The 16,244-nt window shown below is 42.2% G+C and overlaps 1 protein-coding gene across 1 annotated transcript in view; it reads left to right on the plus strand.

Annotated features, from left to right (window-relative positions):
• Positions 1 to 16,244, plus strand: part of TENM1 (teneurin transmembrane protein 1) — a 790,868-nt gene that overhangs the window by 763,588 nt on the left and 11,036 nt on the right. Inside the window, exon 30 of the mRNA XM_081792970.1 lies at positions 11,228 to 11,524. Coding sequence (XP_081649096.1) covers positions 11,228 to 11,524 — 297 coding nt within the window. The remainder of the gene's footprint in view (positions 1 to 11,227; positions 11,525 to 16,244) is intronic.

The raw sequence follows: 16,244 nt of genomic DNA on the forward strand, positions 1-16,244 counted from the left end.
TGAATTGAGAAGTAAAACCAGTCCAAAGAGTCCACCCCTCTCTGTGTGGGAGGCAGTGAGGGTTGCAGTCAGAATTCTAGAAATGAGATCTCCTGGGCAGAGCCGTAGATGGGGAAGTTAGATGACCTGGCTTAAGAAATGCCTTTATTTTCTTCGCCTGTGAAATGAAAGTATCGTGCTCAAGACAAGTAGGAACTCTGTACATATGGCTTATCAACCTCATGGACTCCCCGCAGAATACTTGTATCACATAAATGATCTCTTAGTGCCTCCCCTGGTTTACAGCCTCAAGAAAACATTATGAACCATATCAGGTACTATGGGTTTTCCCGTTCGTCAGGAAACCCCATCCTATACTATGTGACTTCGGGGTTTTCCACTTTCTAGGATAACCCGCCATTTTCTCCCCTCCATATGCACAGATAATGGAGAGACTATAAACTGTAACTTATACCTCATATCCCAAATTGTTCTTAATGTTGAAAAGTTAATGCTCATAAAACATTTGGGGCATTTGGGGGCCCTTTAGTGTTAAGGAGTGAAGTATTATTTAGTTAACACTATTTATAATTGACCCATTTCCCTTCCTGTCGTACAGTTGAGCAGATTTGTGGAACTGCTTATAAGGGCAACAGATTCAGTACTTTCTCTTCTATGTGACTTCTAGGGTACTTCCTGAGGTCCTGTGACACAGTGGAGCCCCTCAGCAGCTGAGTGGTGTCACCGTGCATGTCCCTAGAAACCTAACAGCAATCCTTTACATACGTTTCGTGCCCTAGAGTTAACAAAATGCTTTCGTAGCCAGGATTTTATTGGATCGCCACCACCGTCAATTGTTGTTATTCCCAGCTTACAGATAAGGAGACTAAGGCCCAGAGAGGTTAAGTGATTTGCCCAAAGTCAAACAGCTATTAAGGATCAGAGCCAGCACTAAAATGTGGGTCTTCGCCTAGCGCACCACTCTTTCCACTTCATCATGCTGTGCTGCCTTGTTCCTTAAAATAATTAATCTATAAATCATTGCCCCACTCAGTGGAGCCACCTTGGCAGGGCCTGACTCCTCATTTCAATGCTGACAAAAAGAGACAAATAATCGACTCTAATGTACTGGCGAGTGTGGGTGGTACAGGACAGCTGGCTGGCCTCCAGGCAGGAGGAGCGTGGAAGAGGCAAGGGAAGGGAAGCTGCTTAACTGGCTAATTCTTACCTTCTCTCCCCATCCTTACGCATTTTTGTTTATACCGCTGCCTCGGTTTCCCCAGATGAGGCAAATCCGATTTAACGGAATGTATATGCTCCCTTAACATAGGTGTGAATCCAATTTTGACGACGCAAGCTCTCTTCCCCTGCTGAGTTTATTATTTCAGAGATGGTACCCCTTCACTTCCGGTCACTTTTCAAGGAGCAAGCAGATGGCACGAGATGGAACGTTCTCTCTTCCCGGGCCAGATATGCAGGGTCCCATTTGTAAGCATACGTGTACAGAACAAGCTTTTCCGATGCCCTCGAGGACCTCAAGGCCTTAGACGGAATCATTTTATTTATGTATTTATTTATTTATTTATTTATTGAAATTCAAGTGAATTAACATACAGTGTAGTATTGGTTTCAGGAGTAGGACCCGGTGACTCATCACCTACACATGACACCCAGTGCTCATCCCAACAAGTGCCCTCCATCCTGCCCACTCCCCACCGGCAACCCTCAGTTTGTTCTGTGTCACTAGAGTCCCTTGTGATTTGCTTCCCTCTCTCTGTTTTTATCTTATTTTCCTTCCCTTCCCCTGTGTTCATCTGTTGTGTTTCTCAAGTTCCATATATGAGTGAAATCATATGATATCTGTCTTTCTCGGACTGACTTATTTCACTTAGCATAATACCCTCCAGTTCCATCCATGCTGTTGTGAATGGCAAGATTTCATTCTTTTTGATCACCAAGTAATATTCCATTGTAGGAATATACCTCGTCTTCTTTACCCATCCATCTAGACTGAATCATTTACTTCTCCGGATGGAGCAGCCAGTCCACAACGAGGGCAAGTTGGGGGTACCAGAGCTCTTGAGACAGAATACCAGGTTCAGATAGTCGTACAACATAGAAACTCCTGCTGTACTGTGGGAAATAGGACTCCTCTTTGAAAAACCACACAAAGGTGTGGTTGTAATTTTTAAATGTGCTTGGGCAGCAGGTCCTAAAACACTACTTGTTTGGGCACAAAATGACAGGTTCATTTAAAGACCCCTTTGGGAAGATGATGGACATTCCAAAAAGCTACCTGTCACATCCAGCCTAGACCTTCTAGCTCAAAGAAAAACAGACAAGGATAGACATCTCTTAGAGATAAAGCAACAAGAGTTGATCTTCTCTAATGATTGATGGCATTTTTTTTTTCATACAAAGTCACCTCAAGGCGAGCAAGGCAGGCTTTCGGGAAACGTGATATCCTGCTCACCCTGGCCAGGCGAGGGATTTGTAACCTCTGGGATGTCCTGTGCCAACTCCATTAAGTGAAATAACTCACATTAACATCCGGAAATTTCCTTTATTTCGAAAATCCATTCCCTACCCCAACCTGAATTGTGTTTGAATCACCTTCCTTGCCAAGTACTTTTACATCCAGTCCATGTATCTTATCTGTTGCATCAGCCTGTCCCCATAAATACATTTCCCTGGACAATGGAGACATTAGAGTGCAGATAACAATGGAAGCAGTGGTAAAAGAATTGGACATTCACCCACAGCGAACCAGTCTGGGAACTTCACCCAGATTGCACCTCGCCACACGCACGGATACTAATCCCGTCATAGGAGACTTATCCCAGCACTGGATCCCAGAGCTCTTTACAAGATTTCGCAGACTGAGATGTGAGGTTACAGCAAAACCCCAGCACTACACCCTCCTTTATGAAAAGGAAAAAAAAAAAAAAAAGTCCAGGAAGCTTAGCACTTCAAACCAAAGTCATAAAATCAAGTAAGATGATTATGTGTTTACAAGCAAAACGAAGCAAAGACTTATCTAAAACCCTCGCAATTGATTTTTGTCCCCTCTCCACTCAAAGATAACTGAGCACCAGGTAGATTGGTTTTTAAATGCAACATGTGACCGTTCATACATGATCTGAGCTCTGAAACGGGGAACAAGCCCAGATGCAACACAGGGTCCCAGGCTGACAAATGATGGGGAATATGGGAGGCAGCCAAGAAGGTTCCGGCATCTCCCTCCCTTCTCAGAAAATGCCTTTGCTGACAGGGCACTCGGCTACAGGCTGCTCAGAGTTGGAGTTCACATTTGCTTCACGCTATTTTAACTTCCTTCTCCCCGGGTTTGCTGGAGGGATTCGTTTTGTGAAAATTTAGATAAGGAACCTACTTGCAGATAGGTTAATCTATTTTCAAAATATATCTGTCGTTCTCAGTCCCAGGTAACAGTGCGTCTACCCCTAAGGAGTCACCTGGAGACAGGAACTTTCGGGCATCCAGGCAACCGGGCCGAGTTGGGTTTTTTGGGGCCAGGGGATTCTTGGGGCCCTCCAAGCACAGAAGCTACTACATTTGTTAATCTTAAGTCAACCCCACTAAGAGAACTCGAAAGAAAGTATTTCACGTACTATTCCGCATGCATATAAGCATTAATGATTTGGTATGAAAAATTTCCATTGTCTGTTGTATGGTTACACAAATGAATTCCCCAACAGGAGAGCATTTAAACGAGAGCAAATTAATATAATGCAAAAAGCATCTAAGTTAAATGATATGGCAGAAGTCAGGTGAGCGGAATGAGTAAGATTTTGAGGAACAAGTGGTATGCCCATAATATTGCACGCCTTTTCCCATCTATGAAAGGAGCGATATGGGCTGTGCAATCTCCATCAAGAGCGGCATTATCACAATTGGTCATAATTACAGCAGCTAACATTCACTGAGGTCTTACTATGTGTATTGCTATATATTAATTCACTTAGTACGCATGACACTTTATCAGATGGTTTCTATTATTATCATTCCCATTTTACAGATTAAGAAACAGGCACAGAGAGGTCACACATAACTAGTAAGTGGCAATACCAGGATTTGAACCCAGGCGGATCAACTCAATAGCCCATGTCCCAAGATTGCTACTAGCACTAAGATTTTGTGGGCTGGCGAGGTAAGGAGAGTATCTTGTGAGTAAAAACAAGAAAAGAGATAAAAGGAAACTCCAGATGGAATAGTAGCAGCTGATGCTAACACGAAATACAGGCCCTGTTCATTTATAGACAAATCTGTGAATTAAAAGCAAGCCTAAGTATGGTTTTGATTGTCAGCCTAGCAGTTATCAATAACAAATAAAATCTGTAGCATTGTCCTGATTGATTTCTAAAAATCAAGTACTAATTACCTTCAAACCAGTGAGTGCAGGGTAGCATGTACTAATTTAAAATCTGTGACTTTTCTATCCATTCTCATAAATTCATAGAAATTAAATGCAGGGCATCTCCCAAACTGTGATGTGATTGCTTCGCCTGTGTCCCTCATTCACCTTCTGACTTTTCCAGCAAAGATTAACAGATTAATTCAGGCGCATTGTGAGCTGAAATGCTAGACAGCAGGAAATTCAGCCTTTTCTTCCCTGTAGAAGAAAGGAAATCAATTGCCATAATCATAGCTTACTTGAGTTCAACACATTTTGTGTATGTGTTTTATATACATGTATTCTGTATATATAGGATATATATAGAATATATTCAACTGAACCATAGCAAATTGCCCTTTTTGTAGGCCCAAAACAGTCAAATATCAACAAGCTACCTATACATCAACTTCATATATCTTTATCCTGCTAATTGAATGAGTCTTGAATCAGAAGGGTTGAAAAGACTTTCTCTTAAGCCCTTAAAACATAAATTCCTAGGAAGGAGCAAGAAAGGCTCTGAGTGCAGGCAAAGGACACCTTTCTTTGGAGCTTCGGCCTGTACCCACCCTTTTAAGCACTTTGATCTCTGCGGGAATCACAACCCATGGCTCCCTGGGCCACTGGCTTCCCTCTTTCCTTTCTGGTCCAACTAGGAACAAAAAGCAAGCCCTTCTCCTTATTTCTCCTTAGCAAAGTGGAAAGAAATCTGAGGGCAACCAGAGGATGAACTAAAGCATAGATACTTCTTCCCCTATGAAAAATGTTTACCAAGTCCCGCTTTCAGCTCATCAGTTGCCAAACTCAGAGGTCCCGTTCAATGCGCAACCCGTCGAAAAAGACCTCCCTTTTAACTTGGGGCAATTACCAAGTTTCAACCCTTTCTCTGCCCTCTCTTTTCCAACCCAAGAATTGGTGTAGACTAGAGGAAGAGTATGTTGGGGAGAAAAACAATCTCCTTACACTCTTCTAAGTTCTTTGGCTGGTGTAATACTTAAATGGGTATAAAAACAGATGAAGATGAGAAAACACAGACCTAAGTTTAATAACATGTATACCTCCTGTGTACATGAGAGACCCAGGAAAACTGAGTAGATCCCCAGTTCGCTGAAGCCAATGCCTTAAGTAACACCTCCAGCTAGACAAAAGATATTGGAGGTGAGGAGTCAGTTATGGGAGGTTACCAGGAAAACAACAATAAACAAGGGTGTAGTTTATGTAATTTTAAATCCTCACCTTCTCCATTGCTAAGAGTTTCTAGAGATTTAGTCATTCCCCACTTTCTGATACAGGGAGACACCCTTCCAAATGGAAATTCCCCTTAAAAATGCCAATGGTCAACTTCACAGTTTTTTTTAAGAGCTTCTCCTGTGTCTGCTTCTTAAAAATAATCAGCCTAAAATATGCCAAGGAGGCATAATTTGTGGTGGCAAATTCTTATCCCATGCAGAATTTTTGTATTATTTATTATTTTATGTATTATTTATTATCTATTATTTTATTATTTATTTCCCATGGAAATAAAGATGGATGCTCCGCACCTAGGTCAAAGGCGATTATTGTCTTTCAGGCAAACTAGTGTTTGTATGAACGTGGAGCTTTCCCAACTTTGCTCAAGACCCCAACAATCATTGGCAATCAGCTTAAGTTTGGATTCCCGCCAAAATGGCCGGAGCATATAAGCTCTCCATGATGAGGGTGGGAGAGCCCACCCGGAAAAGCATTCTCCTTCCCAGCCTCCTCACACTTAGTTTCCACAGGAGACTCGGGGGGACTCTGTGGCATCTTCTATTCAACTTCATCCACTTTCACCTCTAGCTGAATTTTACACTACCTTCTCTTTTGGGTTCCTGGACTCAATTCCAATGTGGGAGGTGGAATTAACCCACACCAACAAGCAATTCTTGGGACACCAGCTGAGTGTCCTACAAGTCAATTTAATTCTGACACTATCTACCAAGAGATAGGATCAGACTCCACGGGTTAAGGGTTCAGTCCTACAAAACTGCCCCCTGCCCACTACTTAGACGCCAGTCGGTCCCAAGTCTAAGTTGTTACCAGTGCTTCTGACGGACTGGCTATAAACCAGAGGTTCCCACAACCCTTTCCTTGGGTTTGATTAATTTGCTACAGCAGCTCACAGGATTTAGAAATATTTTACTTACTAGATCACCAGTTTGTTATAATGGTTAGAACTCAAGAAGAGCCGGATGGAACTGATGCAGAGGGCAGGGTATGGGGAAGGGTGTGGAGCTTCTGTGCCCTCCAGGTGCACCACTCTCCCAGCTTCTACACTTGTTCACCAGCCCAGGAGCTGGCCGACCTATTCTTTGGGTTTGTTTGTTTGGGGGGGGGGGGGGGAGAAAGAGTGAGCATGAGCAGGAGAGGGGCAGAGGGAAAGAGAATCTTAAGCAGGCTCCACACTCAGCACAGAGCCTGACATGGGGCTCGATCCCATGACCCTGGGATCACGACCTGAACCGAAATCAAGAGTCAGATGCTCTACCGACTGAGCCACCCAGGCGCCCCTCCTTTGCGTTTTTATGGAGACTTCATTACTTAGGAAAGATTGATTAAATCATTGGCTATTGGCAACTGATTCAACATCCAATCACTCCCTCGTTCTCCAGAGGTTTGGAGGGAGGTACTAGAAGTACCAACCCTCTAATCACACTGTGGGTTTCCCAGGCAACCAGTCCCCATTCGTAGGTTACCAGAGGGCCCTCCAAAAGTCACTTCATTAACATAACAAAAGGCAGCTTTATCGCTCTTATCATAGGAGATTCCAAAGGTTTTAGGAGCTTTGTGCCGGGAACTGGGTGGAACACCAAATATATATTTCTTACAAATCACAATATCACACTTTCCAAACCTCTTTGAAACTAGTTTTCTGGCAGCATCTGAATATCAGAGTACATTATCCGGAAAAAGAGAAGCATGGTTGCCAACGTATTGACAGGCAGAGAAGGAACATTGGGCCGTCTTCCTGCGCTTTGTACCACTTACCAGTGATCCCTGCCTGTGTAACGGTAACGACTTTATTAAGAAATGTGTTCTTGAGTAGTGAACTTACTCTATCAGACAAATAAAACCACAAATTTAGTTGAACTGGAAATCACTTGTTACTTTGCCTCTTTAACTATCATTATAACATAAATTGTAACAGTTACAACCGTCTCTGGGACTACACGGATATTTTACAGCTATTGTAAATGAGCGGTATTACAGTTGGAGATATGTGGCTATAAAACCACAGGAAAGGTAGTTGAAGAAAGAACACCTGGTTACGTATAGGTTTCCAAGCCCTGCGTATCAAAAGACAAAAAATATGTGCTTCACTATCACCTTTTAAGGAATAACAGCAGGTTACTGTATATTTATGCACTACAGCGCTGCACACATTGGCTACAGATGGTTTAAAGAGTCCTGATTCCCAACCTGTGTGTGGCTCTATTCCGTGAATTAAACCCACCCCTGAGACCAACAGCACTTCCTTTCAAATAATTTAGGGATCTCATCTCTAGTCTTCTGGATAGAATTCATGGCGTGGAACATTTGCTAGGTCCTAATTTTGTTTGTTTGTTTTTGTTTGTTTGTTTGCAGAAGCTCAAAATTAAAGGCAAATATCATTAGCCCCAGCTGACTGATGAAGAAACTGAACCAAAAGAGAGGGTTTAAAGCAAAATGCCACACCCCAGTAGTAAAAGGACAAACGTCATGAATAGACAATTCATAGAAGACATACATGTGGCCAAAAAAATTAAAAAAAGACTCAACCTCACTACTTAGCAAATTTTTTTAAACTTTTTTTAATGTTTATTTATTTTTGAGAGCGACAGAGAGACAGAGTGCGAGTGGGAGAGAAGCAGAGAGGGAGACAGAACCCGAAGCAGGCTCCAGGCTGAGCTGTCAGCACAGGGCCCCATGCGGGACTTGAACTCGTGAACTGCGAGATCATGACCTGAGCTGAAGTCAGACACTTAACTGACTGAGCCAACCAGGCACCCCGCGTTACGAGTCTTTGATATGTTCTCATTTCACACCTATTGAATTCTGTACTAAGGAAATATTTATTTACAAAAAAGTTCAACAAAATATTAAATATGAAAGAATAACAAAAAAATAAAAACTCTAATTTCTAACAATAGGAAAAAGGATAAATAAATAATTATCATGTAAGAAGATACTAGGCAACTGTTAAAATTCACATTTTAAGAATATTTAATAGGGGCGCCTGGGTGGCGCAGTCGGTTAAGCGTCCGACTTCAGCCAGGTCACGATCTCACGGTCCGTGAGTTCGAGCCCCGCGTCGGGCTCTGGGCTGATGGCTCGGAGCCTGGAGCCTGTTTCCGATTCTGTGTCTCCCTCTCTCTCTGTCCCTCCCCCGTTCATGCTCTGTCTCTCTCTGTCCCAAAAATAAAAAAATAAAAAAAAAATAAAAAAAAAAAAAAAAAAAAAAAAGAATATTTAATAATATGAGGAATGCTCATAATAAAACATTAGCTAAAAAATTAGGACATAGAACTTTCAAGTACAACCTTAGTTGTATTTTTCAGTATATACACAGATTATGCAAGAAAGTGAGATGGATGGAATGTAGCAAAGTATTAGCAGTGATTAGCATTAGAAGGTGAGATGACAGGTAATTACTTTCTTTTTCTATTTCTATATTTTCCAGTGTTTCTGCAATGAAAAAAAATACCGCTTTTATGATGGAGCGTGGGGTTTGAGGAAATTATTTTGACAACCAAAGTGAGCAAGGGAACACAGGACTTAGAAACGCGAATGTTGGCTTTGCAGTTGTAGGGGCGGGAAATTGTTCCCTTCTTCCTTTCTAGATTCTTTGGTTGGTCTAATAAAATTCACGTGAGACAGATTAATAAGAGGAAAACCAATTTAATTTTGCACTTAGGGAAACCCCACAAAAACACAAGAGGCTCAAAGACAAGCAATATGAGGCTTCTAGACCATCCTGAACTAAGAAATGAGAGAGGGTGCCTGGGGCTCCAGGGCGGGGAGGAGGGTAATTCACAGGATGAGGAGGAGAATAAGAGCAGACGTTTAGTAATTACACATTGGTCCTGCCATACAGATAGGTCATTCCGATAAAAAATAATCTCGGGTAATAGCTCTCTTCCTGAACCAGGCCTCCTATCTAACTGAATTCTTTAAGGTAGTTAAGGAAGGGATCAAAGTTTTTCTTAAACCTGCTGGGTCTTCACTGACCTCAGCTCAAAATGATACACGTGCCAAAGTGGCACGTTTTGGGTGGCATATTCTCCTCCCTTTCACAGTTATCTGGCCACTAAGATAAAAACTGTCTTTGGATCCGACTTCCACGTGGAATCCTAAAAACACCTGAACTCAGATACAGAGAATAAATTGGTGGTTGTGGGACAGGGGGTGGGGGACAGGAAGGGAAATGGGTGAAGGTGATCAAAAGTATAAACTTCCAGTTATAAAACAGATAACTCCTGGGGATGTAACGCACAACATGGTGACTACAGTTAATAAGACTGTGTCATACATTTGAAAGCGGCTGAGAGAGTAGATCTTAAAAGTTCGCATCACAAGACAAAAAAAATGTGTAGCTGTGTGGAGATGAATGCTGATGAGACTTATTCTGGTGATCACTTCACAATATATGCAAATACTGAGTCGTTGTGCCGTACGCCTGAAACTAATGTTGTACGTCAATTATATCTCAAAGAATGAAAATAAAAATTTTTAAGTAAAAAAATTTTTAAAAATCTCACTCTGAACTGAGATTTGAAAATTGGACTCTTGAGACCGGTAGAGGTTTCACGACTGGGTTTCAGAGCCCCTCTTGAGATTTCGTGTAAAACATTCCTGTGTGTACGTGCATTTTTCTGGGGGCGCGGTACATAGCTTTAAGGTATTTAAAGGGATCCTTGTCCACAGAAGTTAAAAATGAACATAGAGTTTAGCTGAGTAGTGAGTGAATCAGCTTAGTTCAACTATGATTAATGTAGTCAAGCCCTCTTGTCGGTTTCTCTCCTTTCCTCATTAGCCAGATATTTAACATGCTGTTCCAGATCACACTGCAATTCCTACAGATATAAATCTAGTACACCAAACTACAGTCACCTTCGAATCTGACACACGGCCCATTCAAAAGCCTAACCTAAATGAAAAAAAGTAATTATGTTTTTAAAATAACAATCGCTAATAATATTTTTACATTTCTCCAGGTATCTGTATATGTAGTCTTATAATACAGTGGTAATATCACTCCCATTTCACAGATAGGAAAACTAAGCCCCTGATAGAAGAAATGACTTGGTGTACAGGCAAGCAGCTAATTAAATGGCTCCTGACTCCTGGGTCACTGCTGCGGACACTTGTCAAAGTCTCTCCTTTTTCATTTGAAGGACAGCAGAATTTGCCACGCTAAAATATGCCTTTTTGGCATAAAGATTATTGTGGACTGATTTTAAGAAACAGCAGATACAGGACAAGCTCTGAAACCCAGTACAAGTTACCCTTTTGGAAGAGGCATTTGCTGTTTTTACAAGGGAAATCTCCATGTGTAAGGGCGTCTCCCTCTCTGTACCAGGAAGAGGAGGATGGCCCTAAATCTTTAGAAACTCTTACAGTGGGAAAGGTGAGGACTTAAATCTGCATAAAAACCATACCTTGGTTTACTGTGCTTTGCCTGAAAACCTCCCGTATCTGGCCTTCCCTCCTCCCCACCGCCAACATCTTCTTTGGTCTTTCGCTCCAGGTGGATTTAAGGTGTTGGCTGCACGATTGTGAACGCACTTGATGAGACGAACCAAAGCAGTGCTTAAAAGGTATCTTATATCTGTTTTGTAGGCCCATAACCGAAACCTGCTGTCCATAGATTTTGATCATATAACTCGCACGGGAAAGATCTACGATGACCACCGGAAATTCACCCTTCGAATTCTTTACGACCAGACGGGACGACCTATTCTGTGGTCTCCCGTAAGCAGATACAATGAAGTGAACATCACATATTCACCTTCGGGATTGGTGACATTCATTCAAAGAGGGACGTGGAATGAAAAAATGGAATATGACCAGAGTGGAAAAATAATTTCAAGAACTTGGGCTGATGGGAAAATTTGGAGCTATACCTACTTGGAAAAGGTAAGTATGTAAGGACAAGAAACTACTTCTGAGTTTCTGAATGAGAATATTGCAAATGGTCCTAGTTACCGATCTTGGCGAGGAGACGTACAGGAGAAAAAAGTCTGTTCTCGCTGTTCGGCTCTGTTCAAGGAACAACAACAACAAAATGAATGTATACGGAGAAGCTGTTTTTCAGCTGAAAACTTTCCCCAACCGCACACTCTGCCAGGTACTCTTTCAAACTGAAGTCAGGATAATGGCTTAGCTTTCTCCTTATTTGAGCGTATTTGCTACCGCTCTTGAAAAGGTATCTTCATTATTATGAAAGCTCATACTGAGGTAAAATAAGTGGAAAATTATAAAATTGTGTGTTAATGTGTCTCAGCTCTGGAGAAGAACCTCTTACACAGAGGATAAGGAATTCTGATTTTGTTAGGATAATCGGTGAAGTTTTAGTAGTATACATTTCAGGACTAATTTTCACAAGTAATCAGTCTGAGCAAATGGTGGCAGTGGGGCCTCATTGGTGACAGTCCTTTGTGTACAGTGAGTCTCCAGCAGCACCTGTAATGGGAGCCCGGGGCCTCCCGTCTGGCAGACATAGACAATGATTTTAATCCCACCACCGGAACCATTTATCAGACAGCCACCACATTGCAAAATGGTCTCTGGCCACATCAGCAGCAGAGAACAGTAAGGGAAATTGATTTCTATCCCTCCATCTCAATTTCTGATGTGCTAAGTTGGTGTCTCTTGTTTCCCAAATCTATCCGTTCAACTGGATTCATCAGTCCTGAATTAATTTCTGGGAAAATTGAAAAATGCTTTCCCTTGAGGATTTAAGGGTAATCACAGCATGTTAACCCCTAAAAGTTCTTACAGAAGTCATAGGAACTCATAGCTCACATGACAGATTTTCACTATTTGCACCAAATAATGCCAAGCCTTTCTCTCTAGTTTTTTAATGTTTATTTACTTTTGAGAGAGAGAGAGAAAGAGAGACAGAGTGCAAGCAGGGGAGGAGCAGAGAGAGAGGGAGACACAGAATCGGAAGCAGGCTCCAGGCTCTGAGCTGTCAGCACAGAGCCCGACGCAGGGCTCGAACCCATGAACCGTGAGATCATGACCTGAGCCGAAGTCGGACACTTAACCGACTGAAGCACCCAGGCACCCCAATGCCAAGCCTTTCTGATACACTCCCCAAAGTTTTGAAGGAAAAAAAGTGTGCCAATGGTTGTATGTCACCATAAAACTGTAACTACTTCCCAGAAGCAGTTGCTAGAGAATTTGCCAAATTGGAAATGCCTAGGAGATAAAACAGAATTCTACTTGGGAGTCAGGGTAAAGAAGGGAGTCCTCTGCTATATCCACCCCTCGTCTGCTGAAGAAATAGATCAAATCTATAATCTGTACTCTATGCTGGGAACATCTGAATCTTATAGAGTAGGTCTTTCCTCTTGAATTTTGGTAACAAGAATGATTTGCAAAATCCTATGGCTCATGTCCTACGAAGCGCTAAACATGGTACAAAATTAAATGAATCCCATTACATGGGAGACGCATGTAGCGACCTTCATATGAAAAAAAGATGCCAGGCTTGCCTGGGTGGCTCAGTCGGTTAAGCGTTCAACTCTTAATCTCGGCTCGGGTCTTGATCTCTCGGTTCTTGGGTCTGAGCCCCACATGGGGCTCTACGCTGACAGCGTGGAGCCTGCTTGGGATTGTGTCTCTCCTTCTATCTGCCCCCCCACGCCCGCTTGTTCTTCCTTTGTCTCTCTCTCGCTTTGTCTGTCTCTCTCTCTGTCTCTCAAAAATAAATAAACATATTGTAAATTTTTTTTGAAAAGATGCCCCTGATTATTAGATTATAAGCTGATTTGTTTTTCGAGGAATGAGGACGCGTTTGCACTGACCCCTCCGCAGGTCGCACATGTGGCTAGTGAAGTGGCCAACACTCCCTAGGAGCCGCATGGGTTTGAACTCCTAACCCCAGCTTCATTAGCGCGTAGTTTGCACACTGAGCTCCAACTGCCTGTGGACAGTTGCGTCTGAGTCTCTAAGACTTTTCCTTTATGCTGTCTGTACACAAACGAAAAAGCCTATTGAAAACCTAATGTTTAGCCCTGAGTGTAGCCTCTTTGACACCACGGAAGCGATTTTATTGTTTCTCTTTTCTGAATTAGCTGATTATTTCATCGAACTTTCCTCAGCAAAGAATCACGTGAAGTAAACTTCACATAAGTTCTCTTCGCTACAGAAACTTAGTTGGCAATAACTCTTTAAAAGCAAAACAAACAAAAAACCCCAACTGTATCCTGCAGTGGACAGAAATAAGACCTGACTGATGTGTCACGTATCAAGAGAAGCCCTAGTGACTTCCAGAGACTAGTTTACTGACCAGCGAGACAAGCCCAAATCACGTGTGCCTTTTAGTTGACTTTCGTCCCTTTCTTGAGTTCACGTTTAATTTGTTCTCTAATTAAAAAGTAGCTCCTGACTTCAGCAATCCTATTATGCAAAACTCAGAACGTGCAAAGCCCACAATTTTGGAATGGCTCTTTACTTTCCAAAAAATCATGTATCATGAGATGGAGTTTATTAACATTATAATTACCAGCAATAATAATGCATTCAATGAATAGATGTGATGATTAAGTGAAATAACTTAATATAAAGCACCCAGGACATCTTTCAATAAAAGTTAGTTTCTTTCCATTTCCATTTGCATTATAGCATTTATTTTTTAAGTCCAGAACAAATGCCACTTACTTGCTGCTCCTGGTAGGTAAATTCAAACAAGGAAAGAAAGGAGGAAGGAAAATGAAGGAAGAAAAAAAGAAAATTAAAGCATTTTTCAAATTGTGATGCTAGAAAGAAGAAAAGGGGGGGAAGCATACTGAATTGTACCGAAGTCCAACTTCCATGTAGCTTTTCCAGTGAGGTGATGAGGTTCTGTGTCTTCTTGTGCTCTTTTCTGTCCTCTGTGACATGGCCTTTGCTGGCACGTTCTTTCACTACGTGTGGGGCAGAGCAAACACAAAGACACTGGCTCTCATAGTATATTTTAAAGTAAGGATTCTCGGGGCGCCTGGGTGGCTCAGTCGGTTAAGCGGCCGACTTCGGCTCAGATCATGATCTCACAGTCCGTGAATTGGAGCGCCGCGTCGGGTTCTGTGCTGACAGCTCAGAGCCCGGAACCTGCTTCCGATTCTGTGTCTCCCTCTCTCTCTGCCGCTCCCCTGCTCATGTTCTGTCTCTCTGTGTCTCAAAAATAAATAAAAACATTAAAAAAAAATTTTTTTTTAAAGTAAGGATTCTCAAGCTTGAAAACGTAGACCTCATTTTATATCTCAAAATCCATCTGGTGTTATCTCTGTAAATTTGCTTGCCATCCCTATACCATGTTATATTCAAAACAACAGCAGATAGTTCACCTTAACGTGCAGAAATTTTGTCCAAATTACATGACTTCCGCTAGAGCAGGTGAAAGATACATGTATCATTTTCATGCACAATGGTCTCCAAGCCATTAGAAGAAAAATAATTTGGGTAATAGCTGCGGTTGCTTAAAGGATCTCTTCTCTATTAAAAAAATCAATTATTGTTTCTTAAATTTTCTCTATGTGGTCATTAATTCTCTATCTTGATTTATGAGACTTCTCTGAGTTAATTATATTTTGAAGACTTGTGGGGCTAAAATTTTGTATTACAGTAAATGTAAATCTTTCGGTTTCCTAAAATCGTTCTTAAGGACTTCATTTTTAAAATGCATTTAAAGATATTTTATAATCATTTAATAAGATGCTTTAGCCTGATACATTTACACAAAATTGCCTCTTTGGGGCTGAAATTTCCAAAGGCTGCCTCGGGGGATACAATACACTGTACGTAGCTTGAGCTTCCAGGTGGCCCCACACTGCCATCTGGTGGTTATTCAAATGCTTTAGCTTTTCAAATTTCTACCATCTCTCATTTCTAGCTAGTCTCGTTCAAATGAATATCCGTGCTTGTTCTTTCTTTCTTCTTTACAATGCTCTCTTTTAGGATCCCACAACCAATTAAAAAAATACAAAGTCTCCCACTCTATTGTTTGCACTCCTAAGAAATGGCCTTTTATCCCGCCGTAGCAGCACTGTGGGCACTGGATGGACTCATAGGCATTGTTACTGAACAAACTGATAATAATGCCCACCCAAAGTGAAAAGGCAGCCAAGTGAGAGCTAAATGGTATTCTGGCAACACCACAGTTACATTCACGAGATTTCTAATCGCATCATCCGCGTTCTCGCCACTGGCAGAAAGCTTTAAAACAGACCGGGGAGCTTTTGAGAGAGCACGGCATCAGCACCACCTAGGAACGGGGTCAGGCAGTGGTTCACTGCAGCGCAGTGGATGAGGCGGGAGGTGGGGGGGGGGGACAGTGGCGATGTGCTACAAATGTTTGGCAGGGCGCATACAGCGACTGGGAAAGGCATGGCCCAGGCAGGCTGGTACGAGATAATGCGCGGGAGCCATATGGTGATTGTCCCTGGCCTGCATCGCAGGTGACAGATGTCATTTGCTCGTGGCAAACTGACAGAACAGAGTGGAAAGGAGCTAAGAAATCGGACTGGGAGCATAGGGTAATGCAAAGGCATCTTCCGCCAGCTGCCCCCCGGGTCTGTGGGTTCTGCCTCGGTCAAGGACGTGGTTCTCCCTTCGTGTCCTCATGCCCACACGGAAAAGCCAAGTCTCCTGC

This window comes from Panthera onca, chromosome X, assembly GCF_046562875.1.
Source record: "Panthera onca isolate mPanOnc1 chromosome X, mPanOnc1 haplotype 2, whole genome shotgun sequence".
Lineage (NCBI taxonomy): Eukaryota > Metazoa > Chordata > Mammalia > Carnivora > Felidae > Panthera > Panthera onca.